The sequence below is a fragment of the Rousettus aegyptiacus genome, unplaced genomic scaffold (assembly GCF_014176215.1).
Source record: "Rousettus aegyptiacus isolate mRouAeg1 unplaced genomic scaffold, mRouAeg1.p scaffold_m13_p_2, whole genome shotgun sequence".
Lineage (NCBI taxonomy): Eukaryota > Metazoa > Chordata > Mammalia > Chiroptera > Pteropodidae > Rousettus > Rousettus aegyptiacus.
The window spans coordinates 107,531,180-107,549,494 of NW_023416295.1; the positions used below are offsets into that span (position 1 = coordinate 107,531,180).

At 33.2% G+C, this 18,315-nt stretch overlaps 1 protein-coding gene across 2 annotated transcripts in view; it reads right to left on the reverse strand.

Annotated features, from left to right (window-relative positions):
• Positions 1–18,315, reverse strand: part of METTL25 (methyltransferase like 25) — an 87,070-nt gene that overhangs the window by 41,937 nt on the left and 26,818 nt on the right. For both annotated transcript variants that reach the window (XM_016143565.2, XM_036236382.1), the window contains exon 5: positions 17,391–17,538. In XM_016143565.2, the coding sequence (XP_015999051.2) occupies positions 17,391–17,538 (148 nt within the window). The remainder of the gene's footprint in view (positions 1–17,390; positions 17,539–18,315) is intronic.

Here is an 18,315-nt window from a genome sequence, read left to right on the forward strand (position 1 = left end):
ACCATTATTGAAAGATAGGAAAAAAAAGAAGGAAAATATATAAAGTAAGTGATTTTGGAGATTTTGCTTTGATTCCCACATACCTTATCCTCGTCTCCTGTTCAGTTTTTCTCCTGTTTATAACCTAAAATTATGTATCTATTTATTTTTCTATTGCTCGATTCCTTATTGTAATATAACCTTGATGAGGACAGGGGTTTTGTTTTGTTCATTCTTGTATCCCTAGTACTTAGGATAGTGAGTAATAAGTGGCAGGTACCAAATAAATATTTCCTATATGAATGGGAAAAAAAAATCCTTGGGAAAAAAAAATCCTTAGGAATAAACCAAACCCAAACTGGTAAGACTAACGTAAATATCTGAAACCACCACCAAATAAATTTATGTTACAAAGAGGAAAAGTTTTTATCATAAAGGCATCATTTATCTCCATAATGATCTATAAGTTCAATGCATGTCAATTAAAATCCTAACAGTTTTTTTCCCAATGGATCTTAACAATCTGATTCTAAAACCTATTGAACACATAAATCACCTAAAACAACTTTTACTTTGAATCTTCAGCAATGTTTATTATGATCCAAACATTATAAAGAAAATAAGATAATTTAAAAATCATTCCTTTTAAGCACATTTTACAACTTTTCATATGAACTTGCATTATAAACTACTGGTAAGCCAGACAATGCTGCCTTTAGCAAGCCCTTCCTGGCTAAATTCTCTTTTGTGAAACTCATTCAGTAACCCTGCAGCTAGACTCTGAAAAAAATTATATTTTTATGTCTTACAGTTGGTAGACCAATGAAGTAAAATTGTCTCTCTTTAAATATAAATAATTACCTAAAACTCATTTAAAGAAAAAAATGCATGAGACTAGCTAAGAAAATTTTGAAAAATAAGAATGTTGGGGTACCTGCTCTACCAGATTTCAAAGTTTCCAATAAACTATAGTAATTAAAACAGTATAGTATTATTATAGGATTCAACAGATTAAGAGAACAGAAGAGAACCCATAAATACGCTATGTGATACATGTGTCATATCATAAAAGTGCGAAAGAGCATGGATTAATTAATAAATAGCATTTAGGAAATTATATAATTAGAGTCATTTCTCAAATCATAAAGAAATATAAATCCAGATAGATTATGAACTGGATAAAACAAAAATTATAAAAAAGGAGAAAATTATAAATGTTAATCAATATAGGAGAAGCTAAATAGAATATTTTAATATAAGTTTAAGTGTATATGGTATTCAAAATATTACCTAAAGATAAAAGACTTATTAAAATTATATTGAACTGTCCAGATTTCTGAAGCATTTATACCTTACTGGTTTCTTGAATTATTACAACTAAAAGAATAATTAAACAACTACATAAAGTAGACCTATAATCTTCAGCATTAATAAATATAATAAACTTAAACACAGTATAATCAGAAGATAAATGACTATATAATTTAAAAGTAGATAAATTTGAAAAAGTTGCTCTGCTCTTTAAAATTATTAAATATCGGTATGAAATTTTGGTAACTTAAAAAATAAAATATATGTGTAGCTATCAACAATAATTCAAGTTGTAAAGGAAGCACCAGAGAAAGATCCTAGAATTCAAAATATTTTTAAAAATCACAGCATGATCATACACTAATGTTAATTAATTCCATAAATATGGATTGAGCTCCTTACTGGTCCACTCCTGCCTTCACCAGAATATAGCTTCGATTTAATTAGTACAATATGAATACATATATATTTATATTTTTTGATTCATAGAATATTCTAAAGGAGCATAGCTGTCAAGTTAATGGTAAAAGAATAATTTATTATTTTTCATTTGTTTCTCTCTAGACCATGGCAGGTACGGCCCTATCTACAACATTCTTTTTCTTCTTCTCATGTTCACTTCTAGTTCCACTATATAATTAATGTGTTAGTATTTCACCTATCCTTTGGTTAAAAGTTCAGCTGGATGTGCAATCTCAAGGGAATATATAAAGTATACTATATATAAAAAGGAAACTAAATACTCAGTTAAAAATGTATATATCAGTTTAATAGAGTCATGTCTACACTAAAACATTGTTTCTTAATGTGATCAGTCTAGATACTACTGTCTTGGTATTTTTATGCATAGCTATGAGATTGGCAAAGTCAGGGTGCTATGAGAAAACACTATGTGGGTCTGACTAACACTGTGTCAGTAGCTTTCCAAAGGCACTTCTCACTTTGTGTGACAAGTTTACTTTGCTTGCTCTTATAGACTCTTTATTATCTTTTATTAAGACTACTCTAGGACACACATGGAACATCTAAAACATTAAGTCAATAAAATAGTCTTTAATATTACAAATTATGTTATTTCCTATAAAAATTTTGCTCAGTGTACCAGATTGATGATGAAAAAAAATTTAGACAACTTACTTATAATTTATTTACCATGGGGGGGGGATGTAAGAACATTATATTTATAGCAAAAATATTTTTCAAGATCATTTGCTCCAAAGACTACAAATACAAATTTGTATATAAAACTAGTAGGATGTAAATTAGTTTTTTAAGCCTGTTTTCAAAAAATGGGCAAAGGACATGAAGGGGCTTTTCTCCAAAGAAGACATACAGATGGCCAACAGACGTATAAAAAGATGCTCAACATCATTAAGCACCAGGGAATGTAAATAAATACCACAATGAGATACCTCACACCAGTCAATGGCTATTATCGAAAAGTCAATAAATAACATGTGTTACTGAGAATGTGGAGAAAAGGGAACCATCTTGTACTTTTGGTGGGACTGCAAACTGGGGCAGCCACTATAAAAAACAGAATGGAGATATCTCAAAAACTAAAAATAGATCTACTATATAACCTGGCAATTGCACTTCTGGGTATTTACCCTAAGAAAACTAAAACAATAATTCGAAAAGATTTATGCACCCTTATGTTCACTGTGGCATTATTTACAATAGCCAAGATATGGAAACAACCTAGGTATCCATTGATAGGTGAATGAATAAAGGAGATGCGGTACATATATACAGTGGAATGTTCCTTAGCAATAAAAGAGAATGAAATGTTGCAGCTCTGACAACATGGAAGAACCTAGAGGGTATTATACTGAGTCTAATAAGTCAGACAGAGGAAAGACAAACACTGTATGGCTTCACTTATATGTGGAATCTAAACAAAAACAAAAAACAAAACAAATGAACAAACAAAACCAAACCAGTCTTTCAGAAACAGATATCAAACTGATGATTGCCAGAAGGAAGGGTGTAGGGGGATGGGTGAAAAAGGTAAAGAGGAGTATAGTCAATAATATAGTGATAAGTTTGCAAGGTGACAGATGATTACTAGACTTAGTGTGGTGATCATAATGTAAGGTATATAAATGTCAAGTCACTATATTGTACACATGAAACTAATATAATATTGCATACCAACTAAAATTAAAATTCAAATAAATAAATAAATATTTTTAAAAAGTCTGTTTTATATTAGTTTGATAGTCAATTTTCTGGTAAGAATTTCTATTAGCTTTGATCTTATATTACTTTATATTTGAAGCATAAACTATTTCTCTTTACTATTTCTTTTAAGTGACTATATTAATTTTCTATTTTAGATTTAATTACATTCTTGACTTCTTCTATTTACCATAAGCACGGGGAGAACTTTTTAAATCCCGAATAAATGCAATCTGTATGAGCTTCAAAAACCACTTTATATTAGTCATGAAAAATAATGAGCTGCAAATAAAGAAATGAAGGAGAAAATGTATTAATACGTTATTTCTATATACTTCTGGGCAGCAAGAAGATGCCCTCTGGTATGAGTAAATCGGTGCCAATACTCTGGAAGACACAACTGACTGAAGACCAGATATAGCTGTTTCTGTGAGGTAATTGAGAAAAGACTGCCAAGTACATTTAGAAATCTCTGTATTCTCATCCTATATTAATTGGAAATTTTTTTTTTCTGAGACATAAGCCCAATTGCACAGTGAGAAGTAACATGATATTGTAACAAAAGCTTATAAATAGCTGAATCTACAAGGCTGACAGTAACGTCTTCTTATCTGCTCGAAGATTACAGGACCAATACCTTGGTTAAGCTAAGATGAGCTCCTGATAGTTTCTGATTGAACTACCGAACAAGCTAATAACTGTTAATTTTGATAGTTAAATAAATTAAAACTTAAATACGCATTTACTGTAAATTATTATTTTACTTCTTAAAAGCCAAACATATAAAACTTTAGGAAAAACAACATTTATGGCTATTATTGCACTGGCAAAGATTTATAAGTATAATTTTCAAAAACCCCATATCATTCAAGTATAAAAACATCATAGGAAGGCAGAGTATTTGTTTGTGCAAACCCAATGTAATTAAGAAAAACAGATACTACTAACATGAAACCTAAATGTTGTGATAAATATAGGCGAGGTTAAGTTGAAATAAAAGGCAATTTTCAAAAAGCTACATTTAAGTCACAGAATCATATTATGAGGCCTCATAATACTAGGTCTATCACAAGAGATCTGCAAGATCATCTAATTTAGCCTATTTCTTTTCACTAATTTATAGGTGATCCACAAAGGCTAATTCACTTAACCAAGGCTACAGCACTGCAGAAAACTAACAGAACTCTAGTCAGTCAAAGCCTCTCATCTATGTGGTATTTTTGGCCTCCCTTGGGCAATTAGATATCACTATCTCTAGCTTCCAATGTAACATGCATAACTCTAATATAATATCTATCACACTGTATATCTATTACGACTGTCTTTTGTTATGTGTCTTTCCATTGGGTTGTAAATTTCTTTAAATTGTTTTATCTAGAAATCACTGGTATCAAGCAAAATGGACAGCTGAGGACAGGGCGGGTGACAGTTTCTTGAGTGTCTCCCAAATTTCAGCACCGTGTATTTTAAATAAACGTTTGTTTCTCAATGCCCAACGTTGTTACTAAATCAGCTCTTATGTTCTCACAATTTCAGAGTCTTCATTTTAATTTCAGGTTGATTTTAAATTTGCAGGAGCTGCTAAAAAGTTTCCAGGCCTCAATATCCAGATTCTGGATCGAATATGAACGATTTATAGAAAGGCTGAAAGAAAGTTCACTGAAAACAATGAACTTCAAATATAATCAGTCATTTATAATTTAAAGTTTTTTCTTCAAAGAATTATTTGAGATATAATTACTTATTTGTTAATTTTATTTCATGCTAAAATTCTTGAAAAATTCAAATAATGAATACATAGGTATCATGATATATAAATGAAATAAAATATTTCCTTTTCCAGTCTAAAGTTTATGAATCTGAAAAATCCCTGTGATGTTCAGTTGAGAAATTAAAGCTCTTATGGGCAAAACTAGATGACCAAAAAGGAAATAAACTTAAGGAGACATATTCTTTTATATTTGTCCAAATAAAGCAACTTATTCTTTTAACAAATATATATTCAGCATCCGCTACATACCAGACAGTGTTTGCGACACTTAACAGATAAGGTAATTTGCAACTTAAATGAGCACATTCACTTACTTACAACAAATATAAACTTACTTTAAACTGCGGGTTACAGCCAGTGGTGTGATGAAACTGGCTTGTATTGGCTCCAGATAAGGCTGACTGTGTCATGTCTTCCCAGCTCAGCATTCAGTGACATCCAGTTGGTACCTTGAAATTGGTCACACTGGGTGTATTTATACCATGAGAATCAGGAAATGCTAATTTTAGGGAGCTAATTCAGGGACAGAGCCAACCATTAAACATTTACTATCACACCACTGACTACGACTCATTAACGGGCCATGAAATCAACTCAGTAAATTGTGACCAATATTTTGGTAGAAATTTAATAGAAAGAAATAGAATAAAAATATCTGCAAGCATTGTATATTGTAAGAAAGCGCCAGTACCTTTCCAAGAAAAAATATCAACCAAAGAGAAAAAAAGAGTAACTGCTTTTTTGTACAATTTCAGTTCTAGTTTTATCTATCTGTATATACACATACCAGACAGTGACATAAAATATATTTCTTAACGTGGATCTGAGTAAAAGAACATGAAGCCACTACTATAATGAAGAGAACAAATATAATTTTCTTTCACAAACATGTCTTACAACCTTTGTGGTCATTATATGCTTTGTGGTTAAAGATTACATGCTTTGAAGAGAAATAAAAACTTCATAATTGATAGGTGAATATTTGGAAACTTTTGTTTTTTCTTAAGTAATACTGAAGAGAGGAATTATAACTTATAATCACAAAGGAATCTGAGTTTGTGTAGATTTAAAATTAAAGAAGACCTGTGTCTCACGAATTGTGTGCTTTCATCATTTTGCTCCAGTGAGTGGTCTGTGGAATGTAAACCTTCTCTAACCTTCTGTTTCTTATCTTCGCTAAGAAAGACAAAGCCAGCTCAGCACCTTGCAAATTCCCAAACTACTTATGTCAACATAATTATTTCTTCTCAAGATGTCTCAATGAATACCTTTGTTTCTTCTCAGTTTTAACCAATGCTGAATCAGTTTTGTTCTTAATTTACAATTTTATTGTGTTATTCCTTTATTGAGCACTTGCTATATATCATGCATTATGGTGAATATTAGCATTCAGAGAAACATTTTAAAGATAAGCTTTTTGTCTTAAGTTCCTAAGAGTCTACTGTGCAGGATAAATACTAAACTAGCCACAATCAAATAATGTAGTGGGTGCCAAAGCAAGAGAATATCCAAAGAAATCACTGCCCCTCTCCTTTCTGATAGCATTCTCATGCTACTACCAGAATCAGGACATAAATGAAAGGAAACAGAAAAAAGAAGGAATAAGGGAGGAGGAGAGGCAGGGGAGAAGAAAAAGAATATTTTACAGATGCTGTTAGTAAGCTATTCAACTGCCATTCTTAATGCCTGTCTACTTTGCCTACCTCGCCACAAAGACTGAAAAGTCAAATATTCACTTTCCCAGACTGCTTTGCATCTAGAATGTACATCATGAATCATGTCTAGACAATGAGACATGAAGCAATTCTGCTAAGAAAGTCCTGGACAGATTTTTCTTTTCCCTCCTTGACAAAAGAAGATAACAGTTAAGGAAGAAGTCTCTAACTCATGTCCACTTCTCAGGAAAACACAGTGCTTACAACTGTAACAGTCACCTTGCAGCCCTGAGAGGGAATCTAGATGTAAACCCAGTGTCGATGTCACCAAGTCAGTGAAATGACCCTAATACTGCTACCTCTTGACTTTTGGTTATGTGAGGAAATTAATGGCTTTATCGCTTATGCCACTGATAGGTGAACTCGTTTTTATATATAGCCAAAACTATTTAAAACTCAGGTTCTGGTTTAGATTTTAGGTATGGTTAACCACTACTTTCTTTCTTTTCAAGATGTGGCTCTTCAGAAGTTATATGCCTCCTACATTACAGGCAGGATTTATCCTGAAACTTTCTCTATTTCTTCGCTCGAGGCCCATGTAACTCACACAAATACAAAATGAACAGAAAAAAAAAAAAAGAAGTTAATTATATGGTACAGGTTGTAAAAGCAAAAGCGGAGAGTAAAGCAGGATATAGCTATTAAAATCATGCTGGTTTAATAAAATCTTAATCCTAGTAAACAAAAGAGATGGCATCTACATAAAGACAGTTTATAGAATGTGAGAGATGCCATGTTTATCTTTGAGTATCTATATTTATTGACCTTTAACACAAAATTAAGAATAGTGATACTCCTAAAGACAAAAGATGAGTACTTCTATATGCACCGAGACACTCAGCGACACCTCACTCTTACCATATTCCAGAGAAGGAAAATAACACTCGGCCATTTTATGTGATTATGAACAAGTCATACAGGGTACAAAACTGAAGAGAAGGAGGCAGAGATCAGGAAACTGTCATAACCCAATGTTAGTGCAGGATGATTTACCAATTCCAAAACCATTTCAGTCTCTGCCAAAGCCAACGTTCCTACTCAGCTCTGAAATTCAAACTAACCAAGCTTTTTTAAAAGGAGCACACTATTCTTTAAAATGGGTAAGGACTAAAGTTAAGTCTTCAGTTCCCTGCTTGGCCTCTACTCTTTATTTAGGAAGAACTAGCATTTGTGTATCTCCTGAGGCGTAGCTTCCCCTACTCACTCCACTGATTTCACAGAGTTTGCCTATGCTTTTGTTTTAGGTTCTGGTTTATATTCTGGTCTTCTGTTAAGGCTGGAACCCATTCCAGAATAATAACACATTGGGCTGTAGCACTGATATTTTAATATTTAACAAAATCTTTTTTTAAGATTAAATTTACTGGGGTGACACTGCTTAATAAAATTACATAGGTTTCAAGTGTACCATGTTATAATACATCATCTTTATATTGCATTGTGTGGTACTACCTGAAGTCAAATTTCCTTCTGTCATCATGTATTTGACCCCATTTACCTTCATCCACCTCCCTCTCTCCCTGCTTTCTCTCTGGTAGCCACCATACTGTTGTCTGTGTCTACGAGTTTTTCCATAGGAGGCTGAATCCTAACCCTCTATCCCAGTTTCTGTCTGATGTTTAAGAGTGTGACTCTAGAGCCAGACTAACTGGGGAAAAATACTAACTCCTTCACTTATTAACTGTGATCTTATGCAGGTTACTTAACCTCTCTGTGATTCAGTTTCCTTATCTGAGAATGGAAATGATAATAATAGTACTACTTCATAGGAGATTTGTGAGGATTATAGGAGTTAATAAAAGTAAAACATTTGGAATAGCATTTCACTCATAGTAAATGCTCATTAAAAAATTAGTATTTAGTAACTGACCCGGGCAGTTTTGCACCTGATCAGAAACTCTTTCTGCATGTGCTCGAATTTTCCAATAATAGATGCCAATTCATGTCTGACTGGAGTTTTCCTTTTGAATACCAAAGTAAGCAGCTGGCTACCTTCTTTGGAGTAAATACTTCTGTTGGATCAGTTCTCCTAGCCTTGATCTCTGGTGTATTTTCCTTTTCCCATTGTTCCACTGTTAGGGTCCCAGTGAATCTCATGGTTGAGAATCTTGAGAAGTTGTCCTGACAATTTGTTTTTTTGGTCATGTTATTGTTCTGCTCATATTTCTCATTTCCGTGGACTTTTCATATAAGGACTTTTTGGACTGACTCCCTTCCTTTCCACCTTATATTGCTTTCTTTACTTAATATGAATCAGTTACTACCTAAATAGACTATTGATCCATGTTCAATGAGTGACCTGCCACTCCTTAACTAAATTCATCTTGTTCCTTATACTTGGAACGCTCCTCTCTACATTTTTGCCTATCTAAATCCTACCCTAAAAAAGCTCAATTTGAAAGGTACTACATTCATAAAACTTTTCTTGATCTCCTAACAGGAAATAACCTTTACCATCCAGCTTGAATGGCTCTTTTAACACTTACCATGTTCTCTTTCGTCCTTATCTCTAAGAAATCATTTATAAATCATATATCTTTGTATGTAACTTATAAACCATATATAAAATTATTGTTTGTTGTTGTTATTGTTGTCATCTTGTTGTAAAGTTATAGTCTCAAGGTAAAAGTTTCACACAAAGGAGAAGCATTTAGAACAAGGCCTTGGATTCACCTGTACTAGATAGGAAATCGCAAAGAATCTCAGAACACAGGTCCACAAATTAGACAGAAGTCTATTTCTCTCTTGTCCAGAGGAAGGCGGGCAATATAGTGTGTTATCCAGACCCTATGGCTGCTCTGCCAACCTTAAGAATTGTCTCATTAACTTTAGTATCGAGGTTATTGCTATTCCTTGGTCAGAAGGAAAGGTGAAAAAAATTGGGGACAAGCAGCTTCCTTTTAAGTAAGTTGAATACATTATTTTGAATAGGTATTCTAACTGTGTGGCTAAGTGGTATTTGTGCTACTAAAACTAAGAAAGATTTTATTATTATAAGGAAGAAGAGGACAATGGATACGATTACATTCCGTTACATACACATGCCGTTACATTCCTCGCTCTCTTCCTTCCAGTGCCTTATTCATGCATTAATATCACACACACACACACACGGTGGCAGAAAATGCTAATTGCCTACCAATATCCAGTTTCTCCTTCTTTGTCACTCACAGAATCTTGATTTCATTTGGAGATGCAATGTGTTCTTTAAAGCATACTGTCTCAGATGGGAGAAGCTCTTCCATCTTCATATTTCTTTCCATTTGGACTGTTATGGCTGGAGCAGCTATTATGTAATCATAAGTGAAAGGCCAAAAAAACTGCAGAGACCTTGGCTCTCACACCCTTGAACCATATAAACCAATGTCAGCTACTACCTTATAGATTTTCTGGAAAATAAGAAAAAATAAATCCTATGTGAGTATGCTACATCAGTTCCATTTCCATGTCTGCATTTATAAAAGTTTCCCAAAATATGAGTGCTCATACAAAAGGCATTCTAAAAATATTAAACATGCTCAAAACTTTGCCCTAAAACTTGGTCTTTCCATAATGTTTCCTATCATGTAAGTTGCACCACCACCTACCCGGTGGCTCAAAACAGAAAACGAACAATAATCCTTGACGATTCCTTCCCTTTTATCTCCCAGTCTTCTAAATGATCATAAATCTTTTTAAAATTCTTTTAATTTACTCTATTTCTACTACCTCACCTTTGTGGTCTCAACTTATGAGAATATGTTCTATGAGACACCTTCTGGATGTTCCTAAATACAGGTTTTTTCATTTGTACCCTACCCCTTGTGGGCCTATGAAAACAAAGTTCAAGTTTGCCATGGTAGATGAACACCCTTGGTAACTTCACTATTCCATCATCTTTGTGGGCTCCTGCATTCTCCTACATATTATCCTGATAAATACTATGTGTCTTTCAGTATTTTAATGATTTTAAGAAAGAAAATTTAACTGTATCTAGTATTTTTAGTTGAATGGGGGAGAGCAAGTAAGATACCTAGCCAGACCTTTCTTTTTTTCTCCCTTTAGTTCTGAGCTTATATTTAGTAGATTTTAATTGGTAGAAATTCCAAGGGCCTCAATTTGAGCATATTCCCCAATGAGGATTTGAATTTGCCTCTTCATGGAGCTGACTGAAGACTGCTTTGTCTCACTCAAGGTCATGGCTTAGTATAAACTTTACAGGTTCAGCTCTGCCACCATGCAGGAGGCCCAATATTAGTCTCTAGATTCTAGTGCGACAATCATTTGCCCCAGTACGCTGTCTGCTTCCTAATGACTCACAGTCCCCTGCTCTGTTTTCAGCTCTTCAGTCTTCCCCTTCTCTCCTTTTAACTTTTTGATTTTGATTTTTCTTGAACCACAGAGAATTCCTTTATTTTTTTTGTGGACTCAGCAATGCTTAAAAAAATATATGCTCTAATTTAGCCAGGATTCAGCTGAACTGTAGTAGGAGAGTTTCTCAGAAATATCACACCTCCCACAGTGCTGGAAATGAAGTCAAATACAAGCTGTTTTGAAAAGAAATCATGCCTTATTCCTCCACATCCTCCAAACTCCCAGAATTAAAACCTCATATCAGACAAAAGATTTGTTTAATAAAGTATGTATTATATGACATAGAAAATACTGTCAAGTCTTTATTGAAAACATAGCAATTGTACTCATTATTGCAATGATGGGATTAATACACTCCTATTAACTTGACTAAGAAATTAGTCATACCTTTCTGTATGATACAATATCTGATTTAATGATATTAACTGGCCAATATTATCTTAGGAGCTTTTAATGCCAAATACTAGCTATGTGGAAGATCTCAAAAGCTTATTTTTAAAAACAAGAGAAGCTTATTTTTAAAAGTGTTACTTTTTCAAATAATGTGCTCAGCATATTTTTCTTCAACCTCCAGATACCTTTTCAGGTGAAGTGACTCTAAATTTAAAGCAATGACATCAATTGTTAATCCTTGAAGGCAGTGAAGATGACTATATAAGTATCTAGACTCCTCACTTAAAGTTCCCACTGGTGACATAAATTGAGATACAATCTATTAGATATCATATGGCCTTGACAAATTTGTTTGATACATAAATGGCAAGACCAGATTGAAAGATGCCACTAAGATGATCTGCAGTCCTTCCCTGGCTAAAAATGGCTAAAAGTAAATGGAAGGATCTATGGGAGAATTACCTTAATGTCCTGTAACACATCAAAGCTGGGGATAAACATAAAGGTAGGCTAAATGATTTCAAGGGTTATACCGTTCATAGTGACTCTGAAGATCTTTCAGTACTTGGAGGGCACTAATAATATGAAAAGGCTCCCTGGCATTGGTCTAGTAAGAGGTAAGACCAAGCACAAATCTATGCCCCTTAATAGAGGCTCCTATTAAGGCCAAGGGAAACTCTATGAAATCACCTCATGTGACTCACTAGAGTCCTAGCTCTTCCTCTCCTCCACCTACATTCCTAAGCCTCTGAAATGATCAGGTAAATTTATAGGAAAAGTAAAATTATCTTTCATCCCTCAGACTGGGCCTGCAGGACTCAGAGTACTAACACCAATTTCTGACAGAATACACAAGGCAGATATAGAGATACCGCTATTAGGCTGAATAAACACATACAGATGACCAAGTCTAGAGGCAGAAAAAGTGATGTTCCTATCTTCTGTTCAGGTTTAAGAACAAAACAAAACAAAACAAAACAAAACAAAAATTCTAGGAACCTCCCCCCCAGGAGACATGCTCTTCATGTCTCATTGTTAAGAACTATATCTCATATCATTAAATAAATGGAATTACCACAACTAATTTAGATTGAAATTCACCTATTTGAGGCCACAGAAGGGCTAAATCCACCCAATAACTGATGTCTGAACAAAATCACAGTTCAGTTAGCAAGGAAGAAGAGATGTATAGATCCGGATAGATAACCAGGAATGTTTCCTACAGCATGCTTGTACTTTTACAGGAAAAAACAACCAAAAGATGTTCTCTCTCTAACTTCTAGGGGAAGAAATAATATAAGTACTGAAAATTAATTATGATGATAATAATCAATGTTAAGACAAAACATTGAAACAAGTCAAATTTGGGAAAATATATATATATATATTCTATAAAGCACTACAATAAAACTGTCTCTGTTATTTCTTGTTCTCCTAGGAACTACCGGCTCATAATGTATAAATATTTAAAAGCAGTTTTTGAAGTATAAGGTATAACTTTGGAATTCATAACGGCTCAGAGAGATTTGAGGTACTTTTGAAAATTGACATTCATGGCAGACCACCTCTACGGTCTACTACAGAGTAGGTAAACATATTCATGTAAAACACATATTGTTTACATTGTACATATCATCACAAAAAGTTGCAGTGTATATACCAGACTTTTCTAGAATACTATGTTAGACTATTAATAACTCAAACTTACATCCCAAAGGGCCACACTGCCCCAATTCAAACTCAAAAACAACTGTGTAAACAAAGCAAGGGTGAGGGGTGGGTGTGTAAGATATGAAGGGAGAGACACATGACACACTTGACCATTCAGAGATATAACTCCATGGAACCTAGTGCTAGATATATGACAGGAAATATGCTAACCTTGTGCATGCAAACCTCTGACCCTGTAAACTCATTAAATGTAATGATTAAATTGTATAGTGGTCAATTTCTATTTTAGTAAGAAATACTAAGATTATATTCTCTACGATGTATATACAAAATAAAACTACACCCATGTTCTGTCTACCCAAAGAGTCACTGCTCAATAGTTAACAACAAACTCTGCCACTGTCTGCCTTCACACACACACACACGCACACACTTGCTCATCAATAAAGTTAATCTACCAAAATTCTGGCAGTACTCATAATAATAACCTTGGACATTTCTTGCGTGTTCAAGATTTTCCCCCTTGATTTTATTTCTGCAAATCATCTTTTAGAATTCTGTATGTCTTCTTATGGAACCTTAATAAATACTTTGTTTTCAACTATACTGTTCATCAGAATTACCTACAGAGCTTCTTAAAAATACTCAAATTCAAGTCTCATTCCTAGAAATTATAATTTAAAAGGTAGGAAGCAGATCCTATGTACTAAGAGTGTCATATTTGATTCAGATAGGCAACCAGAGTTTAGAAACACTATTATAAAAATTGTAGAATATGGTTCATATCTTTGTTCTTTTGCTATAGCTAGGATAAGGCAAGAAAATGGAGATAAGAGTGTGGGAAACTGAGGTTGTTTTTGTTATTCTTATGGCTTATTTTTCTACATTTTTCTATCTTTTGGCTCTCCAACTTTTTTTGACCTCCAAAACACTGAAGGTACTCATGTTGTGTATTACATTTATATCACTATTTCATCATATCAGTCCTGTTTCTTCTTGCTTATTCTTTGCTTTCCTGACAACCAAAATTTCCAACTCTGTTCATTTCAGGTATGTATGAGGAAAGCAAGTAACACTAAGATATTATTATAAACTTTTGACACGTAAGTCTAGAATTGTTTCCTGATAATCTAAATGATTTTCACTAGTTAAGATACATTTGACAAGAAGGCTTTTCCATGAATCGACTGGGAAAAATGAGAGTTTGTAGTGGCCAGTCACTGTTGTAACGAACCTTTCCAACACTTTTCTAATCCAAATCTTGGGGCCAAAAATGTCCTACCAATTCAGTGAATAACAGTAACTTCTACTTTAGAGAAGAGACGGTGAAAGTGCCTTTATCCAGGCAGGATCCAATACTGATACTTGAGAATCAGTTAACTTGAAAGGTGTCCATTTCCAGGGTATGCAAATCCAGAGTTATTTTGTTCAACTATTTTTCCCAGAAGAATCAAAGAGAAATAGTGACTATGGAAGATGAACAGAAGGAAACTTGATTTTGAACACTTATCACCCCATGCCTTTTATTGTCTGCAATACCCGTCCCACTTCTACTGACTTTTTAAGACACAGTATAATGGGTATGTATGTGTATATACAAGAAACCAAAAATATGGGTTTAGGAACTTACTTTTTAATTTCATTTGAAAAATCTTTCCATATTATTTGGATTTTCTGTTCTAAATTTTTTTACAAATATAAAATACTAAGTTACTAACAGGGATTATCTGGTTTCTGGGATTAAGAGCTATTTTTACGTCTCTGGAGGGTGATAATGAGATAGCACACATTTTTTATATCACTCTGATTAATGAGCACAGTGGCATTCAATACATGTTTGAACTGAACTCTAGTTTTCATCAATTTGAGTTTCTTCTTTCCCAAGGTACTGACTTTTTATAAGTCCCTCCATCCCCCTTTATTATAGATAAAGTGTCAAGTACAGTGCCTTGAAAATAGCAGTTGGAAAATAAATGTTAGTTCAATTAAATCATATTATCTTCTACCAGCATGAAATGCAGCTGCCAATGAAGCAACAGTTTTATACATATGTATATTATGTATATGCGTGATGTGTGTTTGTGTATGTGTGTGTGTGTGTATAGTGTACATATATATATATATACACACAAAATTCAAAATATGTATATATGTAGGTATATATATTCCTCATATATATGACGATATGTGTGTGTGTGTGTGTGTGTGTGTGTACACTTGTTCAAAAGAGAGGACCCCATCTGTGGTGGGAAGTATCAGAATTAGGTCTGAGACCTGATGATACACAGCAGTGGCGGCAAGGGTCCAGCAGGACCAGGGATGGGGATCTTAAGAAGGTACTGCCTAAAGAGGAAAGGAAAGCCTTTTGGAATAGGAAGGCATCATTGGGAGCATGACAACATAGTGAAAGAAGGAAGCAAGCAGTTGAAATTAAAGATCTTACACTGTCATACAGTACCTCTGGATTGAAATACCCATTAAGAATCTAAACCTACCTGCAATGAAGTCAATTATTAAAGAAACTCCACTTCATTGTGCCTACAGAATAGGAAGCTCCTGAACTAAGAACCAAACCTCCCCTACATATAATCTTATGCTATTGTTGGTCTAGGAAAACTCTACACACACAATATTTTAAAAGCTGCAAAACTGTGATTGCGCTAGGGTTTTTTTTTTTTTCCTTTGTCATTTATTTTAGAAAAGATACACAAGAAGATTATAATATAATGTAAATATTTGGGTAGATAATTTAGTTTAACTATTTTTTCTATTTTTAGATTCACTATTTCTCCCAAATTTTTATCTTAAAAATTTTTGTACTCAGAGAAAAGCTGGAAATAATAGCAAAAAAAGCCCTATATTCTCCATCTAAATTAAACTATCATTAACTTTTTGCCAGTTTGCTTTCTTTCTCTCACTCTATAGTCGCTATATATTCACAGTTTTACTTATGTGCATCTTTCCTAAAAGATACTTTTAGGAAAAAAGATGCTGACATAAAATAAATCAAACCTTTTTCATAAAACCTTTAAATAAACCTTTCATAAAACCAATTAAATCTTTTTCATAAAACCTTTACCAGTTCTAAGGATGACTTCCATTTTGCCCAGTCGAATTTAAGTAAAATTACACAATCGTGATTTTGACTCTTATACATGACTAAATAATAACCACAATTTCAAAATTTAATATATTTCAAAACTGAGAAAAAAAATATCATCCATATACACACAACATCTTGACCTCAAAATTGTTAGCAAGGGATATTAAATGTTGACAAAGACTTTATTAAACTAACAGAAAAGAGAACTGCTGATATCAAGAGACCAAATAACCACCAAATCTGAGCCAATGATTTTTGAAATCATATATTATAGAGCAATATAACATATAAAATTGATCAAACAGAGAAATTCCAGGAGCTACTCTAGGTGAAGAGTTATAGGGCGCTTCAAGTCCTGCCAACGTACCTTATACTTTGCTTCTCAGGCACCTTCTCAGTCTAGGGGGTACAGTTTAAATACCATTATTTTCATGCAACTGCACAGCTTTGCAGCTTTTAAAAATCATAGTATGCTGACTCTTCAAAATACAATAAGGAACTTTTTTTTTTGAGAAATATCAGTATTCCTTACAAAATGGAGTCTTTGAAATAAATGCAAACCTTGGAACTCTATATTCATGACAAAATAACTTAGCTTTACTATGTTAGTAAATGTGTATCTCACAGGTATTTTTAAACAGAAGTTCTCTAAAACATATGCCACATAAAATTTTCAAATATTTGCAGTTTTCACTATTCATTAAGACCAAGGAAAGTATAACAAAATATATAAGGAAAGTGTAACAAAATATGTAAGAAGATAGCACATCAAATTTTATTTGCTATAACATTAAAATTACAAGAATATCAAAAACTTCAAATGTTAACTCAAAATGACAATAATGTGAACAACAAAAAGAGAGAGCCATAATGCTGAAATAAATAAAATTATGAGATATAGAGAAGTTCGTACCTTTATGCGGGTTTTCAAACTCTTCAGATAAGAGGTGGTAGCAACAACCTACACTGCAAACTCCCTTGATTTCAGACTTGGAAGTAAATATTCGTAGAGTATTTGAAGCAAGATCACCGCAAGTATGTAGACCTACCATCAAACAATCCTTTCAAAATGAGAAAAATAAATTTTGGTGATTAAAAAGAGGGCTAAAAAGAAATTTCAGGTGATGATTTTAAATGTTCATTAGGATATGTGGAGCTTTTAAAAATGATCAAGTTCCACCAAGAAAGTATTGTATTTTTTTTTTTTATTTTCATGACAAGTAATTATTTTCTTCATAGGCAAAATGACTGTGATCATTTGTCACAACTGACATTCTTTTGAGTTTACTGTCTACCTTTTTTAGTTTCTTATCCATTTGAATTTTCTCTTTTCTCTTTCACCAGTAATATTTGCTTAACTACTAGCCAAAGTAAAGGTTAGACCAATTAAATGAAGCATGCATTACTAGGACAAACTTGTGATTTGAGACACATTTACAACTTACTAGTTATTTCTTTTTATTCACTTCTTCACAGATTGCCAATCAAAACTTACAAAACACCGTCTTATAAAACAAATACATGGTGCTAAGTTAATATTTCTACTCTGACACCAAAAAAAGTTTATTTAGTTCATTCTCTGCATCAAATATTGCAATATAAATTCAATATAAAATTTTTTGTTCTAAATTTTAAAACAAATTAAAAAAAAACAACAACCTCCTACGAAATGTTTCTTCTAGTTCCCAAAGCCTGATTTTAAAGTACACACATACAGAATGGGTACAGCTGCATATAGTCACGGAGTCTTGATCAATATACCAAGTTTGTTCTAACTCTTCAGTGCATTAATTTCCTACTCTGTAAAATGAGAATAATAATAGTACCTCACCTAAGTT